The sequence below is a fragment of the Vulpes vulpes genome, chromosome 6 (genome assembly GCF_048418805.1).
Source record: "Vulpes vulpes isolate BD-2025 chromosome 6, VulVul3, whole genome shotgun sequence".
Lineage (NCBI taxonomy): Eukaryota > Metazoa > Chordata > Mammalia > Carnivora > Canidae > Vulpes > Vulpes vulpes.
Window position 1 is genome coordinate 58,338,916 of NC_132785.1, and position 21,234 is coordinate 58,360,149.

At 49.6% G+C, this 21,234-nt stretch overlaps 1 protein-coding gene across 4 annotated transcripts in view; it reads right to left on the reverse strand.

Moving 5' to 3' along the window:
* Positions 1-352: 352 nt before the first annotated feature.
* Positions 353-21,234, reverse strand: part of COL4A1 (collagen type IV alpha 1 chain) — a 138,453-nt gene continuing 117,571 nt past the window's right edge. For 2 of the 4 annotated variants that reach the window (XM_072761013.1, XM_026008864.2), the window contains exons 37-52: positions 20,370-20,509; positions 19,819-19,945; positions 19,644-19,724; positions 19,133-19,231; positions 18,085-18,135; positions 16,576-16,761; positions 15,899-16,032; positions 14,569-14,641; positions 13,528-13,599; positions 12,292-12,420; positions 11,216-11,314; positions 10,055-10,267; positions 9,009-9,186; positions 5,054-5,168; positions 3,469-3,641; positions 353-1,708 (exon numbers count right to left, since the gene is read on the reverse strand). In XM_072761013.1, the coding sequence (XP_072617114.1) occupies positions 1,627-1,708; positions 3,469-3,641; positions 5,054-5,168; positions 9,009-9,186; positions 10,055-10,267; positions 11,216-11,314; positions 12,292-12,420; positions 13,528-13,599; positions 14,569-14,641; positions 15,899-16,032; positions 16,576-16,761; positions 18,085-18,135; positions 19,133-19,231; positions 19,644-19,724; positions 19,819-19,945; positions 20,370-20,509 (1,952 nt within the window). In that variant the 3' untranslated portion in view covers positions 353-1,626. Of the gene's footprint in view, positions 1,709-3,468; positions 3,642-5,053; positions 5,169-5,624; positions 5,855-7,005; positions 7,398-9,008; positions 9,187-10,054; positions 10,268-11,215; positions 11,315-12,291; positions 12,421-13,527; positions 13,600-14,568; positions 14,642-15,898; positions 16,033-16,575; positions 16,762-18,084; positions 18,136-19,132; positions 19,232-19,643; positions 19,725-19,818; positions 19,946-20,369; positions 20,510-21,234 lie in introns of those variants that run through there. The other 2 variants (XR_012002057.1, XM_072761014.1) reach the window with 2 other exon arrangements.

A 21,234-nucleotide genomic window follows, 5' to 3' on the forward strand; every position in this document is an offset into this window, starting at 1 on the left:
TTATCTATGTTGTTCATCTCTAATTATCTTATATCCAACCAGGATTTGAAAAGTGGCAAATCCTTGGTCTACATAGAATGGATGCATGGATGATGGATGGATGCATGATGGATGGACGATGGATGATGGTTGCCTGGATGGACAGAGGGGAGGGAGGGAGGAAGGGCAGAAGAAGAAGACCATTCTTTTTTGCAGTAGTTTCTGTAAATTATGACCAGTCTAGTTGTCATTTGGAAGAACTGCAAAATATATATAATCTAAGGTAGGCACGGCTTACCAATTTATCATAGGCCTGTGCAGTGACTTTTAATGTTTCTGTGGCAATACTGGCAACAAATTAATAAAAGCTTAATTTTTATACAAATAATTTTATTACAAATTTGAATTTTTAAGAAATACACATTTAAGGAAATTACATAAAAGGCCTTAGTAGTCTTAGAAACGTTTTGGAGACTTTTGGTGAAATGTCATTTCAGGCATAGTGGTCAATCCATCCGTTCCCTGCTGACGTTTGCACAGCGCTTGCCATAATGAGGAAGCCCCTCAAAGGAGCTTCCACTGGGATACTGACACTAAGATTCTACAGAGCTGTTTTCCACACCAGGCTGCAGAATGAGGAATACGAATAAAACGAAGGCCTTTTACGGTTGCTGGTTTTTGAAGTCAAGTCATTCAGTTGTGATTAGTGTTTAAAACCCTGAAGATATTTAATACAGTATAAAAACAAAAAGCTCAAAATACATGTTTCATGGTAATAGACACGCTCATGAACCCGGGTGTGGCTTTGGCGATACACGAGTTTTGGTTTGGAGGTGAACAGTAAGAACAGATGTTTCCATTCAACACCCGTGTGTTTAAAAATCTATGTGAAAGGACAACACAGTCTTTTCAAAGAAGAAACTATGTAAGCTTTATTTTAACAGTGGAAATGAAACGAAAACTTGACCTGCCTAATTGCTGACATCTATATAAATTACTAAAATATATATATATTTAATTTCTGCCTACTTTTGGACCATCTTTATTCCACAGGAAATTCGTGATTTCTGCAAAAGCAGCTGCATAGTACCACACAGAGCAGAAAGACCTAAATTTATATTTGGGGGTTGGAAGATACAGCCGCTGAGCCCGCCGTGCCGTGGGCAGGTCCAAAACACTGCTGTTACATGACCGCTGTTTGTACAGACCCAGCTCGACAGTGACACAAACAAACATCCCGACTGGGAGTTGAAAATGCACCTGTTATAATACAAGAGTGAAAACGGGCATCCGCACAGAATGGAAGGCCCCGCACACCTCCTAGCACCCTTTGGTTTTCTGATGGAGTTCTCACTTTACACATCAGCGCACCGGATTGTAGAACAGACTTACACTTTTATTTCATCAAAAGTGCCATTTGGTATGTCACTATGACAGCTTATCATGGTCTTTGTTTCTCCTTCAGCAAGTAGAGGCCACCGAAGCAGGGTATGTTAGTTACGCAAATTCCTATAAGGCACTTTACGGTTTTCATACTGGACAGTGAGGTACACAGGATATATTTCTAGGGTTCGTTGCTGTTAAAAAAAAGAAGGGGAAGAGGAGGGAGTAGCACCATGTTGTTCGTTAGCTGAGGGCTGGGTTTCATTACGTTCTTCTCATACAGACTTGGCAGCGACTGACGTGTGTGCGTAGCTCTCCTGCCTTCAAGGTGGATGGCGTGGGCTTCCTACAGGGCAGAAACCAGCCGTCAGCCCCACAGCTCAGCAAGGCAGGGGAGTTCCTGGGGCCCCCCCATCTCCCAGAGATCTCCCAGGGGCTGGGGTCGGGGGGCCAGCCGGTGACGAGCAGCAGACAGCATGCTGGGTGTCACCTGCCCTCACAGTGATCAACAATCACGTGTGATTGCCCTACCCTCTGCCCCACCCTACCCCATCCAGACCGTGAGGCTGGTGGCAGCCTCATGTGCATGCCAGGGAGGGCACAGATACAGCCACCCCACATCTGCTCCATCCAAAGTCTGAGCCACTCTGAGCCACTCCCACTGTGCCCCTGCCTCCTTGGGCTGTGACTTCCCCCTCCATCCTCTCTCCTCAACCACATCATAAACTCTTCTGGGGCAAGAAGCTACTCTTCTCTGTGACCCTTCACACACAGACTAAGTGCTCATGAAATACTGGCTGAATGGTGTGATGAGCAATGAATCTGGAATAATTAACTAGACCTTGAAATACTTATATAAGCTTTTGCTGGATTCTATGCAGGTAATCTGACTGGAGGCCAGAGGGGAAGACGTTCAGTGTCCCAAATGCTCCCTTGATCCTAGAAATTCTACCTGAATTTGACTGTGAGAGAGCTGAAGTCTGATTCTAATAAAATTAAAGCAGCCATTTAATAAAAGTAACTTGTCCTAAAATTAAGGCTGCTTATTTGCAACTTCTGTGAAAATCTTATTGCCCCCAAATTAATTATTTAAATTATTGGGATCTCATCTAATCTTTAGTTCATTGTGCCAGGCTGCTGATTCCAAAAAAAATAAAACCAAAAAAAAAACAACAACCCATTATGAACCCTATAACAGAAGCCCCAGGACCTGATACACCCGCCAAGTGCTCAATTAGGTAGCTGATGTGTAAGCGCTATCCCGAGAGTTGATGTCGACCTTCCAGTTGCTTGAAAAGTCTCGTGTGAGCTACTGACTAGGCACCTGGTACTTTTTTGGTGCTTAAAATATTACAAGTAGAGACACTCTTGCTTTGCCTTTTATGACCTAACTTAGGAAGAGTCAGGCTCACAGAAGAGTTCCACAACATTCTCTCTGAAAAGGCAGACAGAGAGGAGTGTTTCCAGGGGGCAGCAGTCCTTATTTCAGGGTCCCTGCACCTGCCCCAGCAGGGCTGCATGGACAGGAGGTGTGTGGGTGCTCCATCCACCCCCACGGTGGGCACTGGGCTCCGCTCTGCCTTCAGCAAGCTCAGCAGCCCTCAGGGCCATTGTCTCGGCGGCAAAGTGCAACCGTAATGGGAAAGAAAGGGAAAGTCTCCCCTGTCGCATTCAGAGCGCTTGGGCTGAAATTAGTTTTTATTAGCATGAGTCTACCAAACAGTCTGCTTACATCCCCCAGAGCTCGGCCAACACACACACTAGAGTCAGCATGACAGCTGCCAGGGGAGCAAACGTGGCTCTTTCTTTGCTCACTCACTGGTAAAAGCGTATTTTTAAACGCTCTGTTTGAAGAGGCCAAGGGCTCCAGCTACACTGTGGTGAATCCCCCTGCAATGGATTCACAACCCTCTCGCCAATGAAAGAAGGGAATCTGTTACCTAGGCTCTGCCCTAGATGTGCATCTGGGCTCCTGCGCGCAGAACAGAAGCGAATACTCTCTGCTGCTGGTGGAAGGCGCATTCCTAATTACTGGTTGACAACCCTCTTTAAGGCTCTGTAGGAGAGGGGACATGTGTCCTGAAGCTGCACAGGGCCCCAACTTACTTGAACATCTCGCTTCTCTCGATAGTGGCGAGCCAGAAGCTGTAAGCATTGGCGTAGTAGTTGCAGGTCCCACGGCCGTGGCACTCGATGAATGGCGCACTTCGAAACTCTTCCAGGCAAGACCCAGGAGACGCAAGGGCTTGGCCAGAACCTTCGGCGCCGGCGCTGGTGTGCTGTGGGGTGGCCGTGAGCCGGGAGTCAGGCCCCTGCCTGCCAGCCACACGGGGCCTCACGACGCCCGGGGAGGAGCCAGGGTGCCCCATCCCCAACCGCAGGGAAGCCTCGCACAGGTCATCGTAAAACACACCCGTGCCCACACTGCCCTCTGCCCACAGGCGGTTCCTGCGCGGAACACGGTGACCCAGAGCCAGGACTCCACTGCTGCTCCTCCCCTAACAGGACGCAGCCAGCCCAGGTTCATTAGGATTTAAAGAAATGCTGTCCTCACTATTCATTAGGTTTGAAACACTGAAACCTCCTCTAACCTGGGACGGAAGAAAGAGCCAAAATGTGTAAATGATTTTTGGAACCAATAGATGTGAAAGCACACTTTCTAATCAAAGGTATACAGAATAATTAAAACCCTGTATTTGCTGCATTAGATGCTAAGTGTCCTTTTCTAAGGTACAGAACAATCATCTCCTGCTCTTCTTTGAAAAGAGAAAATTTAAACAAGAGAATGAAAAGAGTAACAGCTATTGTAACTGTTAAAAAGCACTTGTGTCTAATGGGTTCAAGCAGGAGCGACCTGTGCTCTGAAACCAGGCCTGTCAGATGAACGACCCAAAATGAGATAAGACATCCCCAAACCCGCCATGACTGTTGTTTCAGACAAGAACATTTCAGAGCCACAAAGCTCTGAGGACTAAGCTAACACCCTCCATTCCCACCTGAGGACTGAAGGATGCTACAACATTCTGGGTCTGACCACGGTTCCGGTTTCAAGGCAAAGCACCCAGGCCAGAGCCCCTGCACTTCCTCACAGGCCCCCAATGGCTGGGAAGGGATAGAGAACTTGTTTTCTCAAACACCACTATTTTGGTGGGGCTTGTGGAGAGGCGAAAGGAGCCTCAGGGGCCATGTATGACGGGGGGGGGGGGGGGGCTCCGCTACAAGCTGACCTTATGGGTTCAGAGCTTTTGTACATGCAACCACTACTTTAAATGGTGCAATAAAGTCAGACTGGTGTTTCGGGGGTGGTACATCGGGGACTGGTGATCAGGCCAGCCCAATGACAGGGAAGCAGTATCCCCCTGCATGAAGGGTTTCCCCCACAATGCCCCTCGCACTCCACTGCTTCTGCTTCAGGCGTGTGCAAGCTGTGTACTGTCTCCTTTCCTCCTGGGGAGACACTCATTGTGGTGTCTCCACCACCTGGTCCTAGAGTAGCCACTCAAGAGGCAGGAAACAGCTCTGGCCAGGCGCTGGGATGCCTGCTGTCCGCAGCAGGGCAGGCCAGGCCACAGGGGAGGCTCTGGACTGGACTAGCCAAGCCTGAGGACTGAGGATAGGGCTGCAGAGGGAGGAGGCGGGGTTATTAGTGGGCAGCTTTGCTGGGACGGAGGGGGTTTCCCAAAATGCTCACCATCACGAAGGAATAGCCGATCCAGAGGGAGGACCAGCCGCTAGGGCACTGCGGGATCTGAATGGTCTGGCTGTGCACAGCCATCACCATGGCTGGTGCCTCACACACCGCGCACCTGGAAGGCACAGAGCATAGAACCTGAGCACGGCCATGGGGACTGTGGGGACGATGCAGGACGAAGTCTCTTCCCTGTGCTCTCACCCAGCCTCTTGGCTCATACTCTCCGATCCAGCTTCATGCTGATGACATGGCAAACGTGCCCAAAGCTCAGACTCTGCAGTGGGGAGCCCTCACTGGTTTTACAAGCCCCTCCTGTTGCTAGAACATCCACACCCAACAGGTGTTTAACCACCTGGTTTGTGGGAAGGGGGACATCTGAAGGCCAGGCTGTAAAGTGTCCATCTCCCAAAAGGACTGGGGGCCGCGGACGTGTATTTTCTCCTTTGCACATTCCAGTGTTCTTCAATTTTTCAAAAGTGAGCATGGATTTCGGCAAGCACAATGAACACTTCAGACACAAGAGTTGGTGAAACTCAAGTGCTACCACTTCCAGAAGTCAGCTGAGAATCACCTTCAACAGAAGTCCATGGTGACAGAGTCACTGACAAATCCTGCATCTGAGGCTGGATCCAGGCATCCTGGATCTGGGAGCCCAGGGAGCTTCGGACTCATTCCAGCCTCACAAGCCAGCAGAGCGGCCGGGAGACCCTGCCCCGGGCTGGGACACTGCAGCTGGAGCGCCTCCCCTGGAACCTGCTCCTGGGCAGATGCTTCTGAGCTTGACTGGCTGACACCTGGCCACTGGCACGGCACCCAGGAACCCAAAAGTAAAGCAACACAGGCTTTCCTGACTCAGACCTGCCCAGGTTAGGAAACTCTTCGGGGGCAAGATAACGTTTTGTGAGAGAAAAAAAAGTTAAAACACCCGTAGTCACGTAATTACATTCAAGTCACAAAACTAACAGAGTGTTAGCAATGCTGATAAATGACTATAAATGGTGTTAATAATTACACCTAGTTATGCTGGAACATTTGCATGAAAATGGATGGAGAGGGGGTAGAGGCCTAAATTAGTCATTCGATTTTCCATGGATGTGTGTGTGTGTGTGTGTGTGTGTGTGCAAGCAATTTTCTATTTTATTCGCACAAGTGCAGATGAATTAAAAGGCTCAGTTAAACAACAGTTACTGAAATTGGCCTTATACATCTGCTACCATCTGTCTGCCAGACACAGAAGCCAGAAATAGAGTGTGGCGGACCGAGCTTGGTGTCAAGCTCTCTCTGGGCTGGGCGGCTCATCGAGGAGGGGACCCTGGCACCATCCGGTCAGATGGACAAGAGAACAGAGTCACAACAGGAAGAGCTGGAGGGTGCCTTGAAATTCAGATGGTCCATTCCCCCGTGTTATTCCTGAAAAGGCTGAGGCCACAGAGGGGCGTGTGAGAGCCAGGGCTAGAGCGCCGCTCCCTTGCTCTCACGGCAGAGGCCGCGCCACCAGGACAATTAAACAATCAGCGGCTCGCGATGACTCATGTGTGCGGGGAGCCAGAAATGTCTGTTCTGTTCTCAGGACAAAGGGAGAGAAGTTGCCAGCTTTTCTGCTTAACACGAAAGGATTTTGTGTTATTAACTCTTTCTAAAAGAGCTTTAGGAGCTCCCCCCAAAGTAAGCCCAAAGTCCTGAGACCTCAGGCAACCTCTCAGTGACAGTAACCAAGGAAACCACGGGCTCAGAGACCAGAAGTGGGCAGCACCATTCCAAAGGGAAGGAGAGTCTTCCATGTTCTGTCTCCCTTTCTGATATTTCCTACCCATTTCTTCTCCTAACTCTGGGAAACGAACTAGGGGTGGTGGAAGGGGAGGAGGGCGGGGGGTGGGGGTGACTGGGTGATGGGTACTGAGGGGGGCACCTGATGGGGATGAGCACTGGGTGTTATTCTGTATGTTGGCAAATTGAACACCAATAAAAAATAAATTTATTATTTAAAAAAAAAAACAAAGGGAAGGAGAGACAGGGTGGCTTCGGGGGCAGCGGCTCGAGGGCATGACTGGTAACGTCCCTCCGCACTGAGCTGCTGTGGGTTCCCTAACAGGTGTAAGAAGCTGAAAGGCATGATGCTGACATTTACGAAGTTCATGCTTCCGGGTGGGGGTCTTCCTGAGAGTCAGTAAGGGGTCCGCAGGGAACAGCAAATCTCAGACACGCGCTTCTCGTGGACCTGAATACTGCAAACGCACGCCACAGCCCCTCCCTCAACCAAATCAAGGTCAGAGGTCAGTTTTATCAAGGAGGTAAATAACAAACAAACATGAATAATCGTTTTCTACCTGTGATCCAAGGCAAGCTAAATAAAAACACAAAGGTGGTTAGTTTCCCTCCTGGTGCAGGCGGCAAGGTTCTGCACGAGGACGGTCTCAGCAGAGCAAGTCACAGACACTCAGTGGCACATGTGCACAACCGTCTGTTTTGAAAGGTGCCACTCACAAGTATAGTGAACCATTTTTTCCATTTTAAGACCCATAAAGGGAGCTTTCTTACAGCTCAAAAGAAAAATCAAAGAAAGCTATCAGGAGATATTTTAATGTAAGTCATTAAAAAACCTATGGTTTTCCTAATCTCATAGGGCATCTTCGGCCCTTCTGCCCCCGGGTCCTCGCCTGTGGTCCAGCTCCCCCAGATCGTCATCTGCCAGGACCTGTTGCCCCCACATGCCCTTGCAGAGCCAGAGGAGCCAGAAGGGCCTGTCCTCCACCAAGACCCAAACTGGCCTCGGGGCTCCCAGGACCAGCTCCAGCACACTTCCTGCTCACTCTTCCTCTGAACACAGGACCTTGGCATATCTTTCTTCCTGGTCAAAAGCTGCTTGGTTCTTTAGAGGGAATGTAGAAAGGCTAAGGTTAGTCCTTACTCTCACTGCCCTAGGGCAAAACTATCTTGCCTAGTTACTCTGCTCATCCTTTATTATCTTAGTTTTTTACAAAATAAAACTAGAGAATAGCTTCTTAGTCAGATGGAGTCAAACCTTTGCCACTTTTCTATGACTTCTGCTTAGAGCTAAGGAATCAGCTTTTAATTAGAAGGGATGAAGCAAAAATAGGATGATCATGTACTTCTCAGTCATAATAACTTCCATTTCCCACCTTATTTCCTACCAGGCAGACTCTGGGACACCCGAAAACCTACTCCAGACATTAATTAGTGTGGAAAGCACGTAACTGGGAGGCTCCTCAGTCAAACAAATAAATTGTCAGTGGGAATTCACCCTAAGGGAGCAAAAGCTGGTGGGATGGAAGAACATGAAAGAACCTTAATACTACACATCTGTACGTATACAGTGAAGCTGTATGATCTTCCTGGGTATAAACGACAGATACACAGTGTGTCTGTGGTATTACACAGACACCTCACACCCATATTTGAGTTCCTGCACTGAATGCCATTGAACTGTGCATTAAGAAATGGTTAATGCCACTGAACTGTATATTAATTTCACATGGTGTCTCTTTTACCACAATTAAAAATAACAAAAAAAGTTTTTTGATTTTATGGGGTTGGGGCAATTCAGAAGAAAAAAACCTGAAAAGGCTCCTTAAAGAGACAATTATTTAACAAAACAAAGTTGAGAGTGCTGTTTCTGTGGCTGCCGAGGACGCCAGGGGCATCACTTCGAGGGAGGAAAGGTGGCCACCCTTTTGCCTTGCACGAACAGGAATTCTCCCCCAAAGCTGGGCATCGCCTCTCCAAGGCAGCACAACATCATTTTGAAGAGGAGAGCTAACTCTTATATCAGATGCTTTTATGGCTGACCTGTGTTATAGATCTGATTTCACAATCAATACACTGAACGGCAGTGGGTCGAACGTTTTTGGGGGAAAATTTTTTAAAAACCATAAACAATCTCTGCCTAGTGTACGAGTGGTTTTTCTTCTCCAATCCTAAAGCCATTCAGACTCACCTGCTAATAAATGGCCTGATGTTGTCCCCGGCGATGGGTGCCATGGACATGGGCATGGGCTCTGGCGTGGATAGCCAGTAGGAGTAGTCGTTTCGGGAGGCGAAGTTACACACGTTGTTGATGTTGCAGAAAAGGAAGGGCATCGTACTGAACTTTCGCAGACAGCTCCCCGCCGTGCCTAGAGCCGTGGGGAGAGACAGCATCAAGGGCTGGCTTTATCATCAGTCCAACTACATGCAATGTAACCATCACAATGGAAATGACAGTGTTTTAAATTGTAAACAGGAGGAAGTAAATACACACACAGACTAAGGTGATTGTAAAGGAGCATTAGATTAAAGTGATCAAGGGAAAAAGAAAACTACAAAGAATTATGTAGGATATTTTAATTAAAGGAGAGAAATCTTTTTATAAACCGGAATTCCAAAAGAAATTTAACAGGTGGCTCCTTGTTCGATGGACAGTAACAACCTCGATGATGCCTTCGACAACAGTTTTGCCAAAAATGTAGGTTCCCTTTACAGGGCTGCTTGTTTCGGAACTCCATAAAAGTCAGAGGTGTGTGTGTGTGTCATTAAACCTAACTTGGGGAAGGGTGTCCAGAGGGGACTAGAGAAGTGACAGCCAATGGGCAGCCTTCTGAGTGAAACGAACAAGAGGGATGGGGCTTGGGGTGTGCAGAGCAGTTCTGGGCAGGGGAACATGCACATTTTTTAGAATGGGCACCAGCAAAGCTATCCTATTTTAAGACTCTCAACACTAAATGTGAAGTATATGCTCCAGAAATCTTGACCTACTTGATAATTTGAAGAAGAAATGGAAAGCTGCATTAATTTAAAAGGTTCAAAGATTCAACCTTTACATTTGCTTGGCTTCCCTTTGTAACGTGGTAGCTGCTGAACTGGTGGTTTGTTTTGTATGGAAGGAGGGAAACAGAATCAGGCCCCATGCCACTAACTGCATCTTTGTGATGCCCTGAAGCACAGGACACCTGGGCATGCCATGACTCTACGTCAGATGAACACCCTTGTCTCCACCGTTCTCACCCAAGTCCTGGCCATGGGCCCGTTCGTTGCCTTGCACGTAGAGCAAGGAGTACCCGTGGTAAAGAATTTTGGTCCCAGGTGGACACTGTGGGTCGTCTGTTGTTTGACTGTGCCTAGTCACGAGGAAGCCATGGTCCACAGATGGGGTGCCCGGGGGACCCATGGATCCTGGCAACCCATCAGGGCCTGGTGGGCCTGGAAACCCTCTTGGACCTGAAAGAGAGAGAGCAATGAGCTTCTCTGGCTACGAGCAGGCACCCCTGAGAGAGGCTTCAAGGAGGCCTAAGTACGACCACCTCCATGCTGCCCCAGTTTCTCCTTTCTACAGACCACCCAAGATGTTCTATAGACAGTGCTGGGTGCAAAGCAGATGCTCAGAAAATGGAGTCCAATGGGTAAGAGTAACATGTGAAAAGGAACATAGGAGTAAGTAAAATAAATGCCAGGACCCAATGCATGTCACTTAGATAACATTTTGGGGCTCCTCTGAAGAAAGATCACAGAAATTATCAGAGCAAAACTTCCTTCCTTTTAAGCTGGCTTCCCTCCCACAGCAGCCCAGCAATGCACATGGGAATAGGGCAGTAAGGGCCTGGGGCTGGCACTGTGTCCTTCTGTCCCCTGGGTCCCTAAGCTCCCTGCAGAGCTGCTCAAGGACCTTTTGCTGGGCTGGACCCCCTGGCCAATGCCCTCAGCTTGCAGCATCCCAGTCACGATGGGGTAGCTGAGTGTTGGCTTCCTCGGGAAGCAGATCCACTGTGTCCTGTGCTGGACAGTGGCCTCATGGTCAGCACTGACATTACCATCTATTTCCACTTGTCTATTGCCCAAATGGAGTTTCTGTAGCTACAGCCTGCGCCCCCCTGAGGAAACTGCAGGCGTCCCTGCTGGCCATCTTTCAACAACATCTGGGAAACTCCCGTGCTGGTGGATCGACATCTATCTCTCCACACAGAAAAAAGGATGACAACCCTTTAGCTCCTCTGTAAGACCTTATTTCCTCTTGAAAAACAAAAAACAAACAAACAACAAACTTGTTTAGAAACCTGTCAAGTAACGTTTCCAATTCCATTGTGCAGATCTGTGCACACCTGAGCTTCCCTGCTTCTAACCTTAGGATGGGTGGAGGGTGGCTGGGACGGGGGGCCGCAGTGAACCTACCAGGGGGGCCGAAGGGTCCAGTCTCTCCTTTCTGGCCAGGTGCACCGTCAAAACCAGGAATACCTGGTGGTCCAGGTAAGCCCACGGATCCTGTCACACCTGTAGGAAAGGGAAAGGAACTCAAGACCCAGTCCTGGAAGGCAGCAGGCTACATCTTTCCCTTCCCTTCTGGAATGTGTCCTTAGCCTCCCCCAACCCCCACAGGCGGCCGTGAGCAGCATTGAGAGCACTCTCCCGGGCAGCCAGGGGCCCCTCCCGCAAAGCCGTGTCTACACCACCCGGGGCCTCAGCCCAACTGGCGTCCTCCGGCCATGAGCTCCACCATCCAATCTGAAGTCCTCTGGCTGCTCGCTGCTACTATGTGGTGCACAGTTTGGGGAGAGGTGGTTTCATGGGGGAGAGGTAAGGCTGTGACACATCTTTGTGTTCTCGAGCATCTCCCCCAGGCCACATTTCTGTGCCTCAAGTAATTGCTATGCAATGGGTATACCCGCTTGGATAGATTTTTGTTTTCAGGTGCACCCTTTACTTGCAGGTGGTTTAAAGTTAGATTTCCATGGCTGCCCCCTCTCAGCTGGAGAGCTTTCCTTCCCCTTTATCTTCCACCCGCCCTCTGGCTCCTGTAGTAGGAAGTGTTCGGCCTAACCAGGCAGGATGTTCTGGGTCAGGTGTCGGGGACCCCGGGCACGAGCACGAGCCACTCGCTGTCAGCTGGCTGGGACTCCTAGGCCGCTGTCAGGGCCTGTTCTCACGGTTCTAGACCCTCGTCTCCCCCAGCCCTGATCTTCTTGCTGGAAAAGCAGCCTCTCTGCCTGCAGCCCAGGTTTCCTGAGTGAGCACAGAGGTGCTGAACCACACATTCCTCCAGCTTCTCCTGAACTTTGTTTTGGCCTCTTTAGTTCCCTCAAAAACTTCATTAGGTTCTGATATCCACTGAAGGAAAACAAGAAAGTCCTATTCCAATATGTGTCTGTACAGTCCCTACCCAGAGACCCTGATGAGACACACACATGCGGAGGAGAGCCTGCGGGTCCCCCAGCCCCCACACCTCCCCTTCACAGTTCGGCTAGTCTTACCTTGCTGTCCTTTGGGGCCTGGAGGTCCCGGGAGCCCCTTCAGACCTGCAGGACCCTCTGGACCAGGAAGCCCTGGCTCGCCTTTGACGATGTCATAGGGCCCTGGGGGGCCCGGGGGACCAGGAAGCCCTGTGGAAATCAAAGGTGCCAGTGATCACTATTGCCAACATTCACAGGAGAAGCGCCCCACATGAAACCCAATCCAAACACAAGGTTTATCAGAATCCGATCAGTATCAAAAACACAAGTCACAGATCCTCATAAGACATACACGTATCTGCACACTTCTGTTATTTCACATAAAATCCTGAATCTTGGGCCTGGAACTGACTGACATGGGGGTCATTAGGATAAACTGGCCGCTGGGTTTTGGAATCCCCAACAACGGCCATGCAGCCCGCAGCTGTACAGACATAGCCGGTGAAGCTCTGTCCCTCCTGGGATCCTACTGGGACCCGGAAGGCTGTGATGTTGTGAGATCAGAAGGCTTCTTCTTCCACTTCTCTGAAATCTGCCTTATGTACGTTACAACCACTCCAACGACACATAAACTTAATCCTTCTGCATGACAGCTCTTGAGAGATGAGTAGCAGCCAGAGTCTGCAAAGGCTCTGTGTCTGCCCCAGTCCTGCCTCTTTAAGACAAACATTCCCCATCCTCTCCTGCCCTCCACACACATCTTTCCCATGTCTTTTGTTCCTGACATCACACTGCTCACTGAGTCTCTTGAAACGTGATTCTGAAAATTAGACACAGCCCTAGAAATACAGTCGGCCAGGCAGAAACTAGAATGGGATGCCTGCTGTACTTAAACTCTTTCCACCAGAGACCTCCTTGGAGTGTGGGAGCCGTCGCATGTCATGATGGTGGAGAAGCCAAGGAAGAGTCTTCTCTGTGTACAGCTACTTGCTGCCCAGCCCCCACTCGGCCCATCCATGCCAGACTGAGCTTCTCTCCACAACAGCCAGGGGGTTGGGCTCCCGAGCCTGTGCTGTGAATCCTGAGTCTGTCCTGCTCCCTCCACTGGATCTACCTCCTAGATCTAATGAGCGTGACTTTCAAGACATGTCACTGGTGAGAAGGTCGACCAGATTAGCCAAACACAGCAGTCCAAAGAATTTTTAATCAACTGTTTCCTAGTAAAACACAAGCCTTTCACATCTGTAAAACCAAACACCCTAATGCCATGAGCTCAAACCATCAGGAAGGCCCTACCCTCACAGCAAGAGCTCCTACCTTTACTTCCAGGGAAGCCCTGGTCACCTTGATCGCCCTTGGCTCCCTGCAGGCCAGGGAGACCTTTCTGACCTGGAGGAAAGAAGAATGTCGTCAGCACAGAATTCCCAACTATTTGTGGGCACGGGCACACACATGCATGTAGGCACACATACCCATCACAAGTATGTCCACATACACGCATACCTGGTACCTGTGTGCCCATGTATACACACAAACAAACACACACAGTGAAAATAGCTCTGGTTAGTTCTCGGGGAAGAAAAGAACATTACTTCTGGTCATAATGAAACACTTTAATGAAACCCTTCTTTCTAGAACCTAGAAGTCACATTTTTCCAAACATGCAAGAAAACATACAATGATCACAAACAGTCGAGGCCAGGGTATGTGAATCTGTTTTTGGACAGAACAGTCCAGTTCCCACATGTCCCCAGATAGACCCCAAGACACCTGCAGGCTGAGAACTTGTCTTATTCACCCATCATTCATATGTATCCCGTTCAGCAGTGAAACTCAGAGCGCCTGGAGCCTGGGAGGCACCCAATCAATGCGCTGAATATGTTAATAAATTAATGAGTGCCCCAAATCCATGATTTCTTACTAATACACAAATGACTGAGATGCAAATTATCCACTGATTCTTTTTTTTTTTTTAAGATTTTATTTATTTATTCAGGAGAGACACACACACAGAGAGAGATAGAGAGAGAGAGGCAGAGACATAGGCAGAGGGAGAAGCTGGCTCCCTGCAGGGAGCCTGACGTGGGACTCGATCCAGGGTCTCTAGGATCACACCCTGGGCTGAAGGCAGCGCTAAACTGCTGAGCCACACGGGCTGCCCTCACTGATTCTTAATAAGAAGATCAGAGCTTCTTCACACAGCCATTCACTGGGTGATAAAATTAGGGTGCCACAGCATGAAATAGCATTTCAACCGAGAGAGAACACCAATTTGTACCATAATCAGGCCGGCCTATCAGCATGAGAGGGCCAGTGGTTAGGTTATGCCTCTAAGCAGCACCTCCTCTACTGTCTTACCTTGAAATCCTGGAACTCCAGGAGGTCCCATATCCCCCTTCGAGCCAGTGATGCCTGGAGAGCCTCCAATCCCCTAGACAAGCAAAGAGAATGTCAGGCAGGAACTGCTCAGGAAATGGCAAGTCTCTCAAGTACTCTGGTGGTAGGGAGGCTGGGGCAGGCCTTCGGCGTTCTGCAAAGTAGTCTGGTGAACAAATGGTGCCTTGTGCTTTCTTGAGTGACATGAAGGATGACAAAATCTCCATGTGCGTTTACGCTAGGAAGCCGGAAGTCCTAACACCTTGCCTCATTCACTGTGCCCCACTCCTTGTCCATCTACATGGTAAACTCCACACAGCACATCTGCCATCCCCAGCCCACAGCACAGCAGGCGCCGTGATCAGATCTGGGACACCCTGAACATGTGTTACCGTGACATACCAATCTTTCAGCACCAAAATACCTTCTGGAAACTTTCCTCCAAACACTCAGGCATAATGCACTTTCTTTAGCATTAGCTTGCTATCTTATCTGAAAAGTGATTTTATTTAATTTTTAAAAAAGATTTTATTTATTCATGACAGACACAGAGAGAGAGGCAGAGACCCAGGCAGAGGGAGAAGCAGGCTCCATGCAGGGAGCCTGATGTGGGACTCATTCCTGGGTCTCCAGGATCACACCCTGGGCTGAAGGCGGGCACTAAACCACTGAGCCACCCAGGGATCCCCTGAAAAGTGATTTCAAATATGGAGAGAAGAAAACAGCCAGGGGAGGATTGTGTTTCTTTATAGATGTGGCATCATTCGTGTATTTTACACATATTATCTCATTTTCTGGCTATTTCAAAAATACTTCCTCCTCTAGCTCCTCTCTCAGTATATATACTAAATTGTGCTGTTTCTCACCTGTATTTGTTTCTTTGCTTTACCTTATTTTAAAAAGCATCACAATGAAAACATGCACAAATACAGATATGTGCGTGCACACACACACACACACACACACACACACACACACACACAGCCACTAACAACACCGAAATACTGAGTGTACTTCTCTTACTGAGGCTTGCTGTTTGGATCAGGAGTGCCAACATATTTCCTCACCCAGGCACTGAGCTGCAATCCCCAGTACTATAACATCCCCTGTAACGGTTCTTATATAACCAGACCGGAAAAAGTGTTGTGCTCGCAGGCTACGATGTCAGGAAAGATGGCCCAAGACCAGCAACAAGCAGGAGCCCCTCCGGAGAGGATTTAAGAGTGTCACACCCATGTACACACACATATGCACATACATGAATTGTGCTGCGACCCTATTCACACACAAGACCGACACACGGACGACTCACAGGCAGGCCCTGGAATCCTGGCTCTCCCTTGGGCCCTGGAGCTCCGGGAGCCCCCGGCCACCCTGGGTTTCCTTTGTCACCTTTGAGTCCATCAAGCCCAGGGAGCCCTGGAGGTCCCACAGGTCCCGGAAGCCCTAACGGGAGACAAAAAGTCACACATGTGAGGTTAGAGGGTGATCTAATGTACAGGTGTCTTCACCTCCACCTACCTGCCGCCACCAGGGGCAACCACCCCGTACAAGCCATGTGAGCCCCACAAAAATCCCACAGGTCCTAGAAGGGATCCTCCTATCGACAGGCAGAGACTCTGATGTGGATATCCCAACCTCAGCATCCAGTCCCACCATCAGATGGGGAGTGAGATGTGCCAGGATGCCCACCGGGTGGAAAACCATCACGGTGGCATCTGTGTTCCTGTCGTTCCCCGTAACGGCTCATCTTCCTCTGATCACCTGTCATATCTACCAAATCCCTTAACAGGAAGGACGCTGGGGAGCAGTGACCCAGTGGAGGCCAAACAACAAGGGTCCCCGAATGTCAGAAGCAGTTTCTAGCTGCAGTCAACGCTGCAAAAATCTATGTTAAAAACTCCGTTGAGGATTTAAGGGTTTCCATTTGTCACATCTGTGCCTTGTGCTGGTGCTGAACCTGGCTCTGACCCCATCAGACACCCTTACCTGGCAGGCCGGGTTGACCCTGTGGGCCTCGGTCTCCCTTGGGTCCCTCCACAGCGTGGCCTGGGGCTCCAGGCAAGCCTGGCTGTCCTTGCGGCCCCGGGGGGCCCAGGAATCCTGGCTCTCCTTTGGATCCGGGAATGCCTGGACTCCCGGCTTGTCCCGGGAATCCCACATCACCCTTTGAGCCTAAACAACAACAACAACAATTTGAGAAGGTGGCAAAAGGCAGGGGAGAAGAGGAACCATGGCACAGGGAAAGGAGGGAGCAGCTTCCGGGAGGCATCAGGGTGGTGGGGGGACGGGGATGGGAGGTGGACAACTAGAGCTGCGTGCCCTCTCCCTGTGTTACTAAGTGACATGCTAGACCCTGACCACAGTCTATCTAGGATCTTCCCAGCCGTCATTCTTTATACTTCTTTAAAAAAGATTTTATTTACTTGAGAGAGAGAGAACATGAGCAGGGGGAGCGGCAGGCAGAGGGAGAGGGAGAAGCAGATTCCCCGCTGAGCAGAGAGCCCGATGCAGGACTCGATCCCAGGACCCCAGGATCACTACCTGATCGGAAGGCAGACTCTCAACCGCTGAGCCACCCAAGTGCCCTCTTTACACTTTTTAGAGGAAGTGTTTAGCCACAAAGCCACTGGACTATAAGCTTAGAGGAGTCTGCAAGCAACCACACTGCTAACCTAAGGGCTTCTTCCCCCTACAGGTGAATGAATAAAGAAGCTACAGTACAGCCACAGCATGGAGAGCTGCTTGGCAAGAAACAGGAGGGAATGACTGGCACAAGCCGCCACACCCATGAATCTCAAACTAATTATGCTGTGGGGGAAAAGGCAAGCTAAACAGAGTGAAATACAGAGGATTCTGCTGATATAAAATCTACAAAATGCAAGCTCATCTACCGTGCCAGGAGACAGACCAAAAGGTGGTTGGGGATGGCAGTGTTGGGCAGCAAGAGCAAGACGGGATGGCAAAGCAGTCTAGGAAGCTTGTGGGGTGATGGATGTGTTGACCTTCTTGATTGTGGTGACACTCTCACACGTGTGCATATTCACCAAAGACTTCCCAAATGGCACCCTCTACATACGTGTACTTTATTGTATGCTAATGATAGAAACACAGTAATAAACTGCTTCAAAGTTTTTAAGGTAAGAACTTATAGGGGAAAAAAATCCCTGCATGTGAAGTTTCTAACGTATTACTCCAAAGTTGCTAATTATTAAATACCAAAATTCTAGAATTATTTCAATGAAACAGAATCATTGCCAAAACTGGCCACAGGGTCCCTCCTTGTGATTCTTGTCTTGCTTTTTCAGAAGACAATGAATTGAAGACAATGTACTGGACAGTGGTTAGTCAGGGGCCAGGAGCAGGCACAAAGGAGACCATCCCAGAGCCATCTGTCACCCCCGCCCACTGCTTCCTCGCACCCACTACACTTGCTCTGCTGGTGCCATGTGCATCAGCTGTTAGTGGGAAAGGACGAATGTGTCTCGCAGACCTTACCTTTCTCTCCTTTGGCCCCTGGAAACCCTGGGAATCCTCTTCCGGGCAGCCCTGGAAAAGAAGGGTAAAAAAAAAAGCAGGTGATCTGCAAGTACAGCAAAAAACACTGTCTCAACTCTGCCAATACCACGTGCTCTTTGTAGGATACACGTAATCAGCTCATCATACTTCCTAGGACAATCCCATCCCATGGCTATTCTAAGATGCCCTGGATCATTCAGCACTTCTCTTAACTGTCAGCAAAGAACCATGATGGGATTAGTAGAGACAATCTTACAAATAGGTGTGTATTTCTACAACTGTCTAGAGACTCACAAATTGGCTTTTGTCAGATGACCATCCAACCAACAGCCTTTCTCAAGGGAGGCGGGGGAGCCAGAAGCATTTGGGGGCAGTAAACACTGGAAAGCCCAATCATGTGAGCAAGGGGCTTGTGGGAAGATGACATGGGGAAAGGACATGTGGGGGATTTAATGAACTGTTTTTATAAGAAAAGGAATGTATGCAATATAAACATAAGGTGTACGGAAGCAAACGATGAACTTCAGAAAGCGGTGGACCCTGACTGCAATCTCCTGGATGCTCCTTTCCGTGATGCGGGGTCATGGATCTCAGATTGTGTCACCCCCCCCCGCCCCCGCTACACACGAAGTCTACCATGTACACGATTCTCACCATCAGAGCATGTAGCCCCCAAGGTGACAGGAGCAGATTTGGGGGATGAGAAATGTTCCCAGGACCCTTTCTCGAATGGGGAAAGGCCAGCAGAAGAGGAACAGCCTGGGCTCTTTCTGTGTGTCTCTCTCACACGCCACTGGGAATTCAGGGCAGGTGCCCCCAAGTGCTGGAGGCATTACTGAATGCCCCCACCCCTCTTCTGACCCCAGCCTCTCCCCTTGTCCACATCAGTGTTCAAACAGCCATTAGGACACATGGGGCAGATGTCACTTTGTAACCAGCCCCAGTCACTAGGCATGGACTGAGAGTCTGAGCAATGTGGACCCTAGAGGAGCATCTCGTCCTGCAAGGGAGCAGGAGCTGGGCATACCTGGTTCACCCTTCTCTCCCACTGACCCTGGGATTCCGTCACTGCCGGGCTCCCCTTTCTGGCCGGCTGGGCCCGTGGGGCCAGGCTGCCCAGGAAGACCTTGGAGAGAAAAGCCACATTAGTCAGGCAGAGACACTCTCACAGCACCTGCTCTGCATGCAAGATGCTCCTTACTGACATTCCTCCAGGGAGCTGCTACCCCCGCACACCTGGGCCCCCAAGGAACATACATCAAGCTCCCACAACAACACACAACCTACTTCTGGAACCTACTGGAGCTAGCTACACAGCCAGCTCAGCAACTTTGGTTCTAGCTCCTAACTGGTGGCTAGGCCTCCAAAAGACCATGGAAGCCCCCAGATGTGGTGGTTTCATCTGAGATGTGGAGGGCTGGGCCCCCTGGGGACATTATGAGGTCCATGACTCGCCACCTTGAGGGAAACTCTCAGCCTCGATGGCCCTGGCTTCGTGTCCACAGGCCCTCATCTGCGTTCTAAAAAGTGGTCTCTACCTGCTTCTCCTTTGATGCCAGGAATTCCATCTGATCCTGGGAGGCCTTTGTCACCTTTTTCTCCGGGCAGTCCAGGGCTTCCTGATGTGAAAAATAAGACACCAGAAGGCCATCAGTTTGGATCTTTGTCTGTCATCCTAAAACCCAAGTTCGGGAGGAGGCCCAGCTGACCTACCTGGATAGCCGACAGTCCCTGGCAATCCTTTGGGGCCTGGAGAGCCGGGTATCCCTGGAACGCCAGCGCTGCCTTTCTCTCCCTTCTCTCCAGGACTTCCCGGAAAACCCGAGATCCCTTGCTCTCCCTGTGAGTAGACATTGGCTCATTATTTTTATATCTGTTCCTGGACATGTGTTTGTGGGCGCTCTCTGGATAACAGTACACACTTTGGTGAAATCAGTGCTGCACTGGAGATTTCCATTTCCAGCTTTCTAACATACAATCTAAAGTCCATGTGCGAAAAACAAGGACAAACAGGAAACCAGAATGAAAGAACCAGCTTTCCGTTTCTACTGTTCACAGTCCTCTTCACCCCTGAGAACTTGCTACTCACTCTGCCTCTCTCCCAACAGCCTCTAGATTCTTCCCAAAGAAGGCGTGGTGGACAGGAGGGGGCAGGAGGGGTAATTTACAGTAAGTTGGGGAACCTGTTCTGTGTTATGAGTGACTTAATGTGCTGAGACTCTCAGATGGCCGGGACAGGAGGCTTCCAAGCAGGAGGCTGTTACCTTGTCCCCGGGCCGGCCCGGGATTCCAATGCCAGGTAGGCCAGCCTGCCCCTTCTCTCCTTTTGCTCCTTTCTCCCCAGGTAAGCCAGGGACACCCTGTGGGCCAGGGATTCCAGGCACACCTTTTTCTCCAGGCGTTCCTATAAACAGACAATGAAACGTGAATGTGTGCTTAGAGGGTACTAATATTAAAAATAAAACAGCACCTTGACAGCCGTCAAGAATGAGGTAAAAGAACACATATCCCTTCATTCATCAATCTCCTAGTTACACAGACAGATGCCAGTCACCACAGCATAGTAGTGCCACACTAGGAAGCGCCTGTCCTCTTTTAGAAACCATCATTTAATAAAGAGAGAGAAGAAATATATTAACCCCTTAGCATATTTATTTTCACAGCAGTATGACAAAGGGCTTTTATGTTCTTTATTCTGCAATTGTAGCCCACTATCCAGAAGAATCTGAGGGGTTGTGAGGCAGGCCACCAAGAGTAAATGCATACCTGGTTTCATTATGTTATGTTGTTACCCAGACCTATTTACAAACAGGTGTAAACAGCAAGCCTGATGTTTCTATGTCAAATGGGAGTGATCAGATGCCTCTTAAAGGCATAGGGAGGGCCAGCAAGGCTGGCTCCCCCCTTGGCTTTCCCTTCCCACCCAGTTCTGAGAGGCACTAGCCCCGGACCCACTCGAGGCCAGCACTCTCCACCTCTCACCAGCCTCCTGGGAGGAAACGCTGCTGGCAGAGCTGGAGCCAGTTCAGGTTTGGGGCAGAGGAGCCCAGAGATTCTTCTGGGCTGATACCAAAGGGTGCTAGCAGCTGGCCCACACGTGGGGAACCAGACTGCACTGGGGAGATTGTG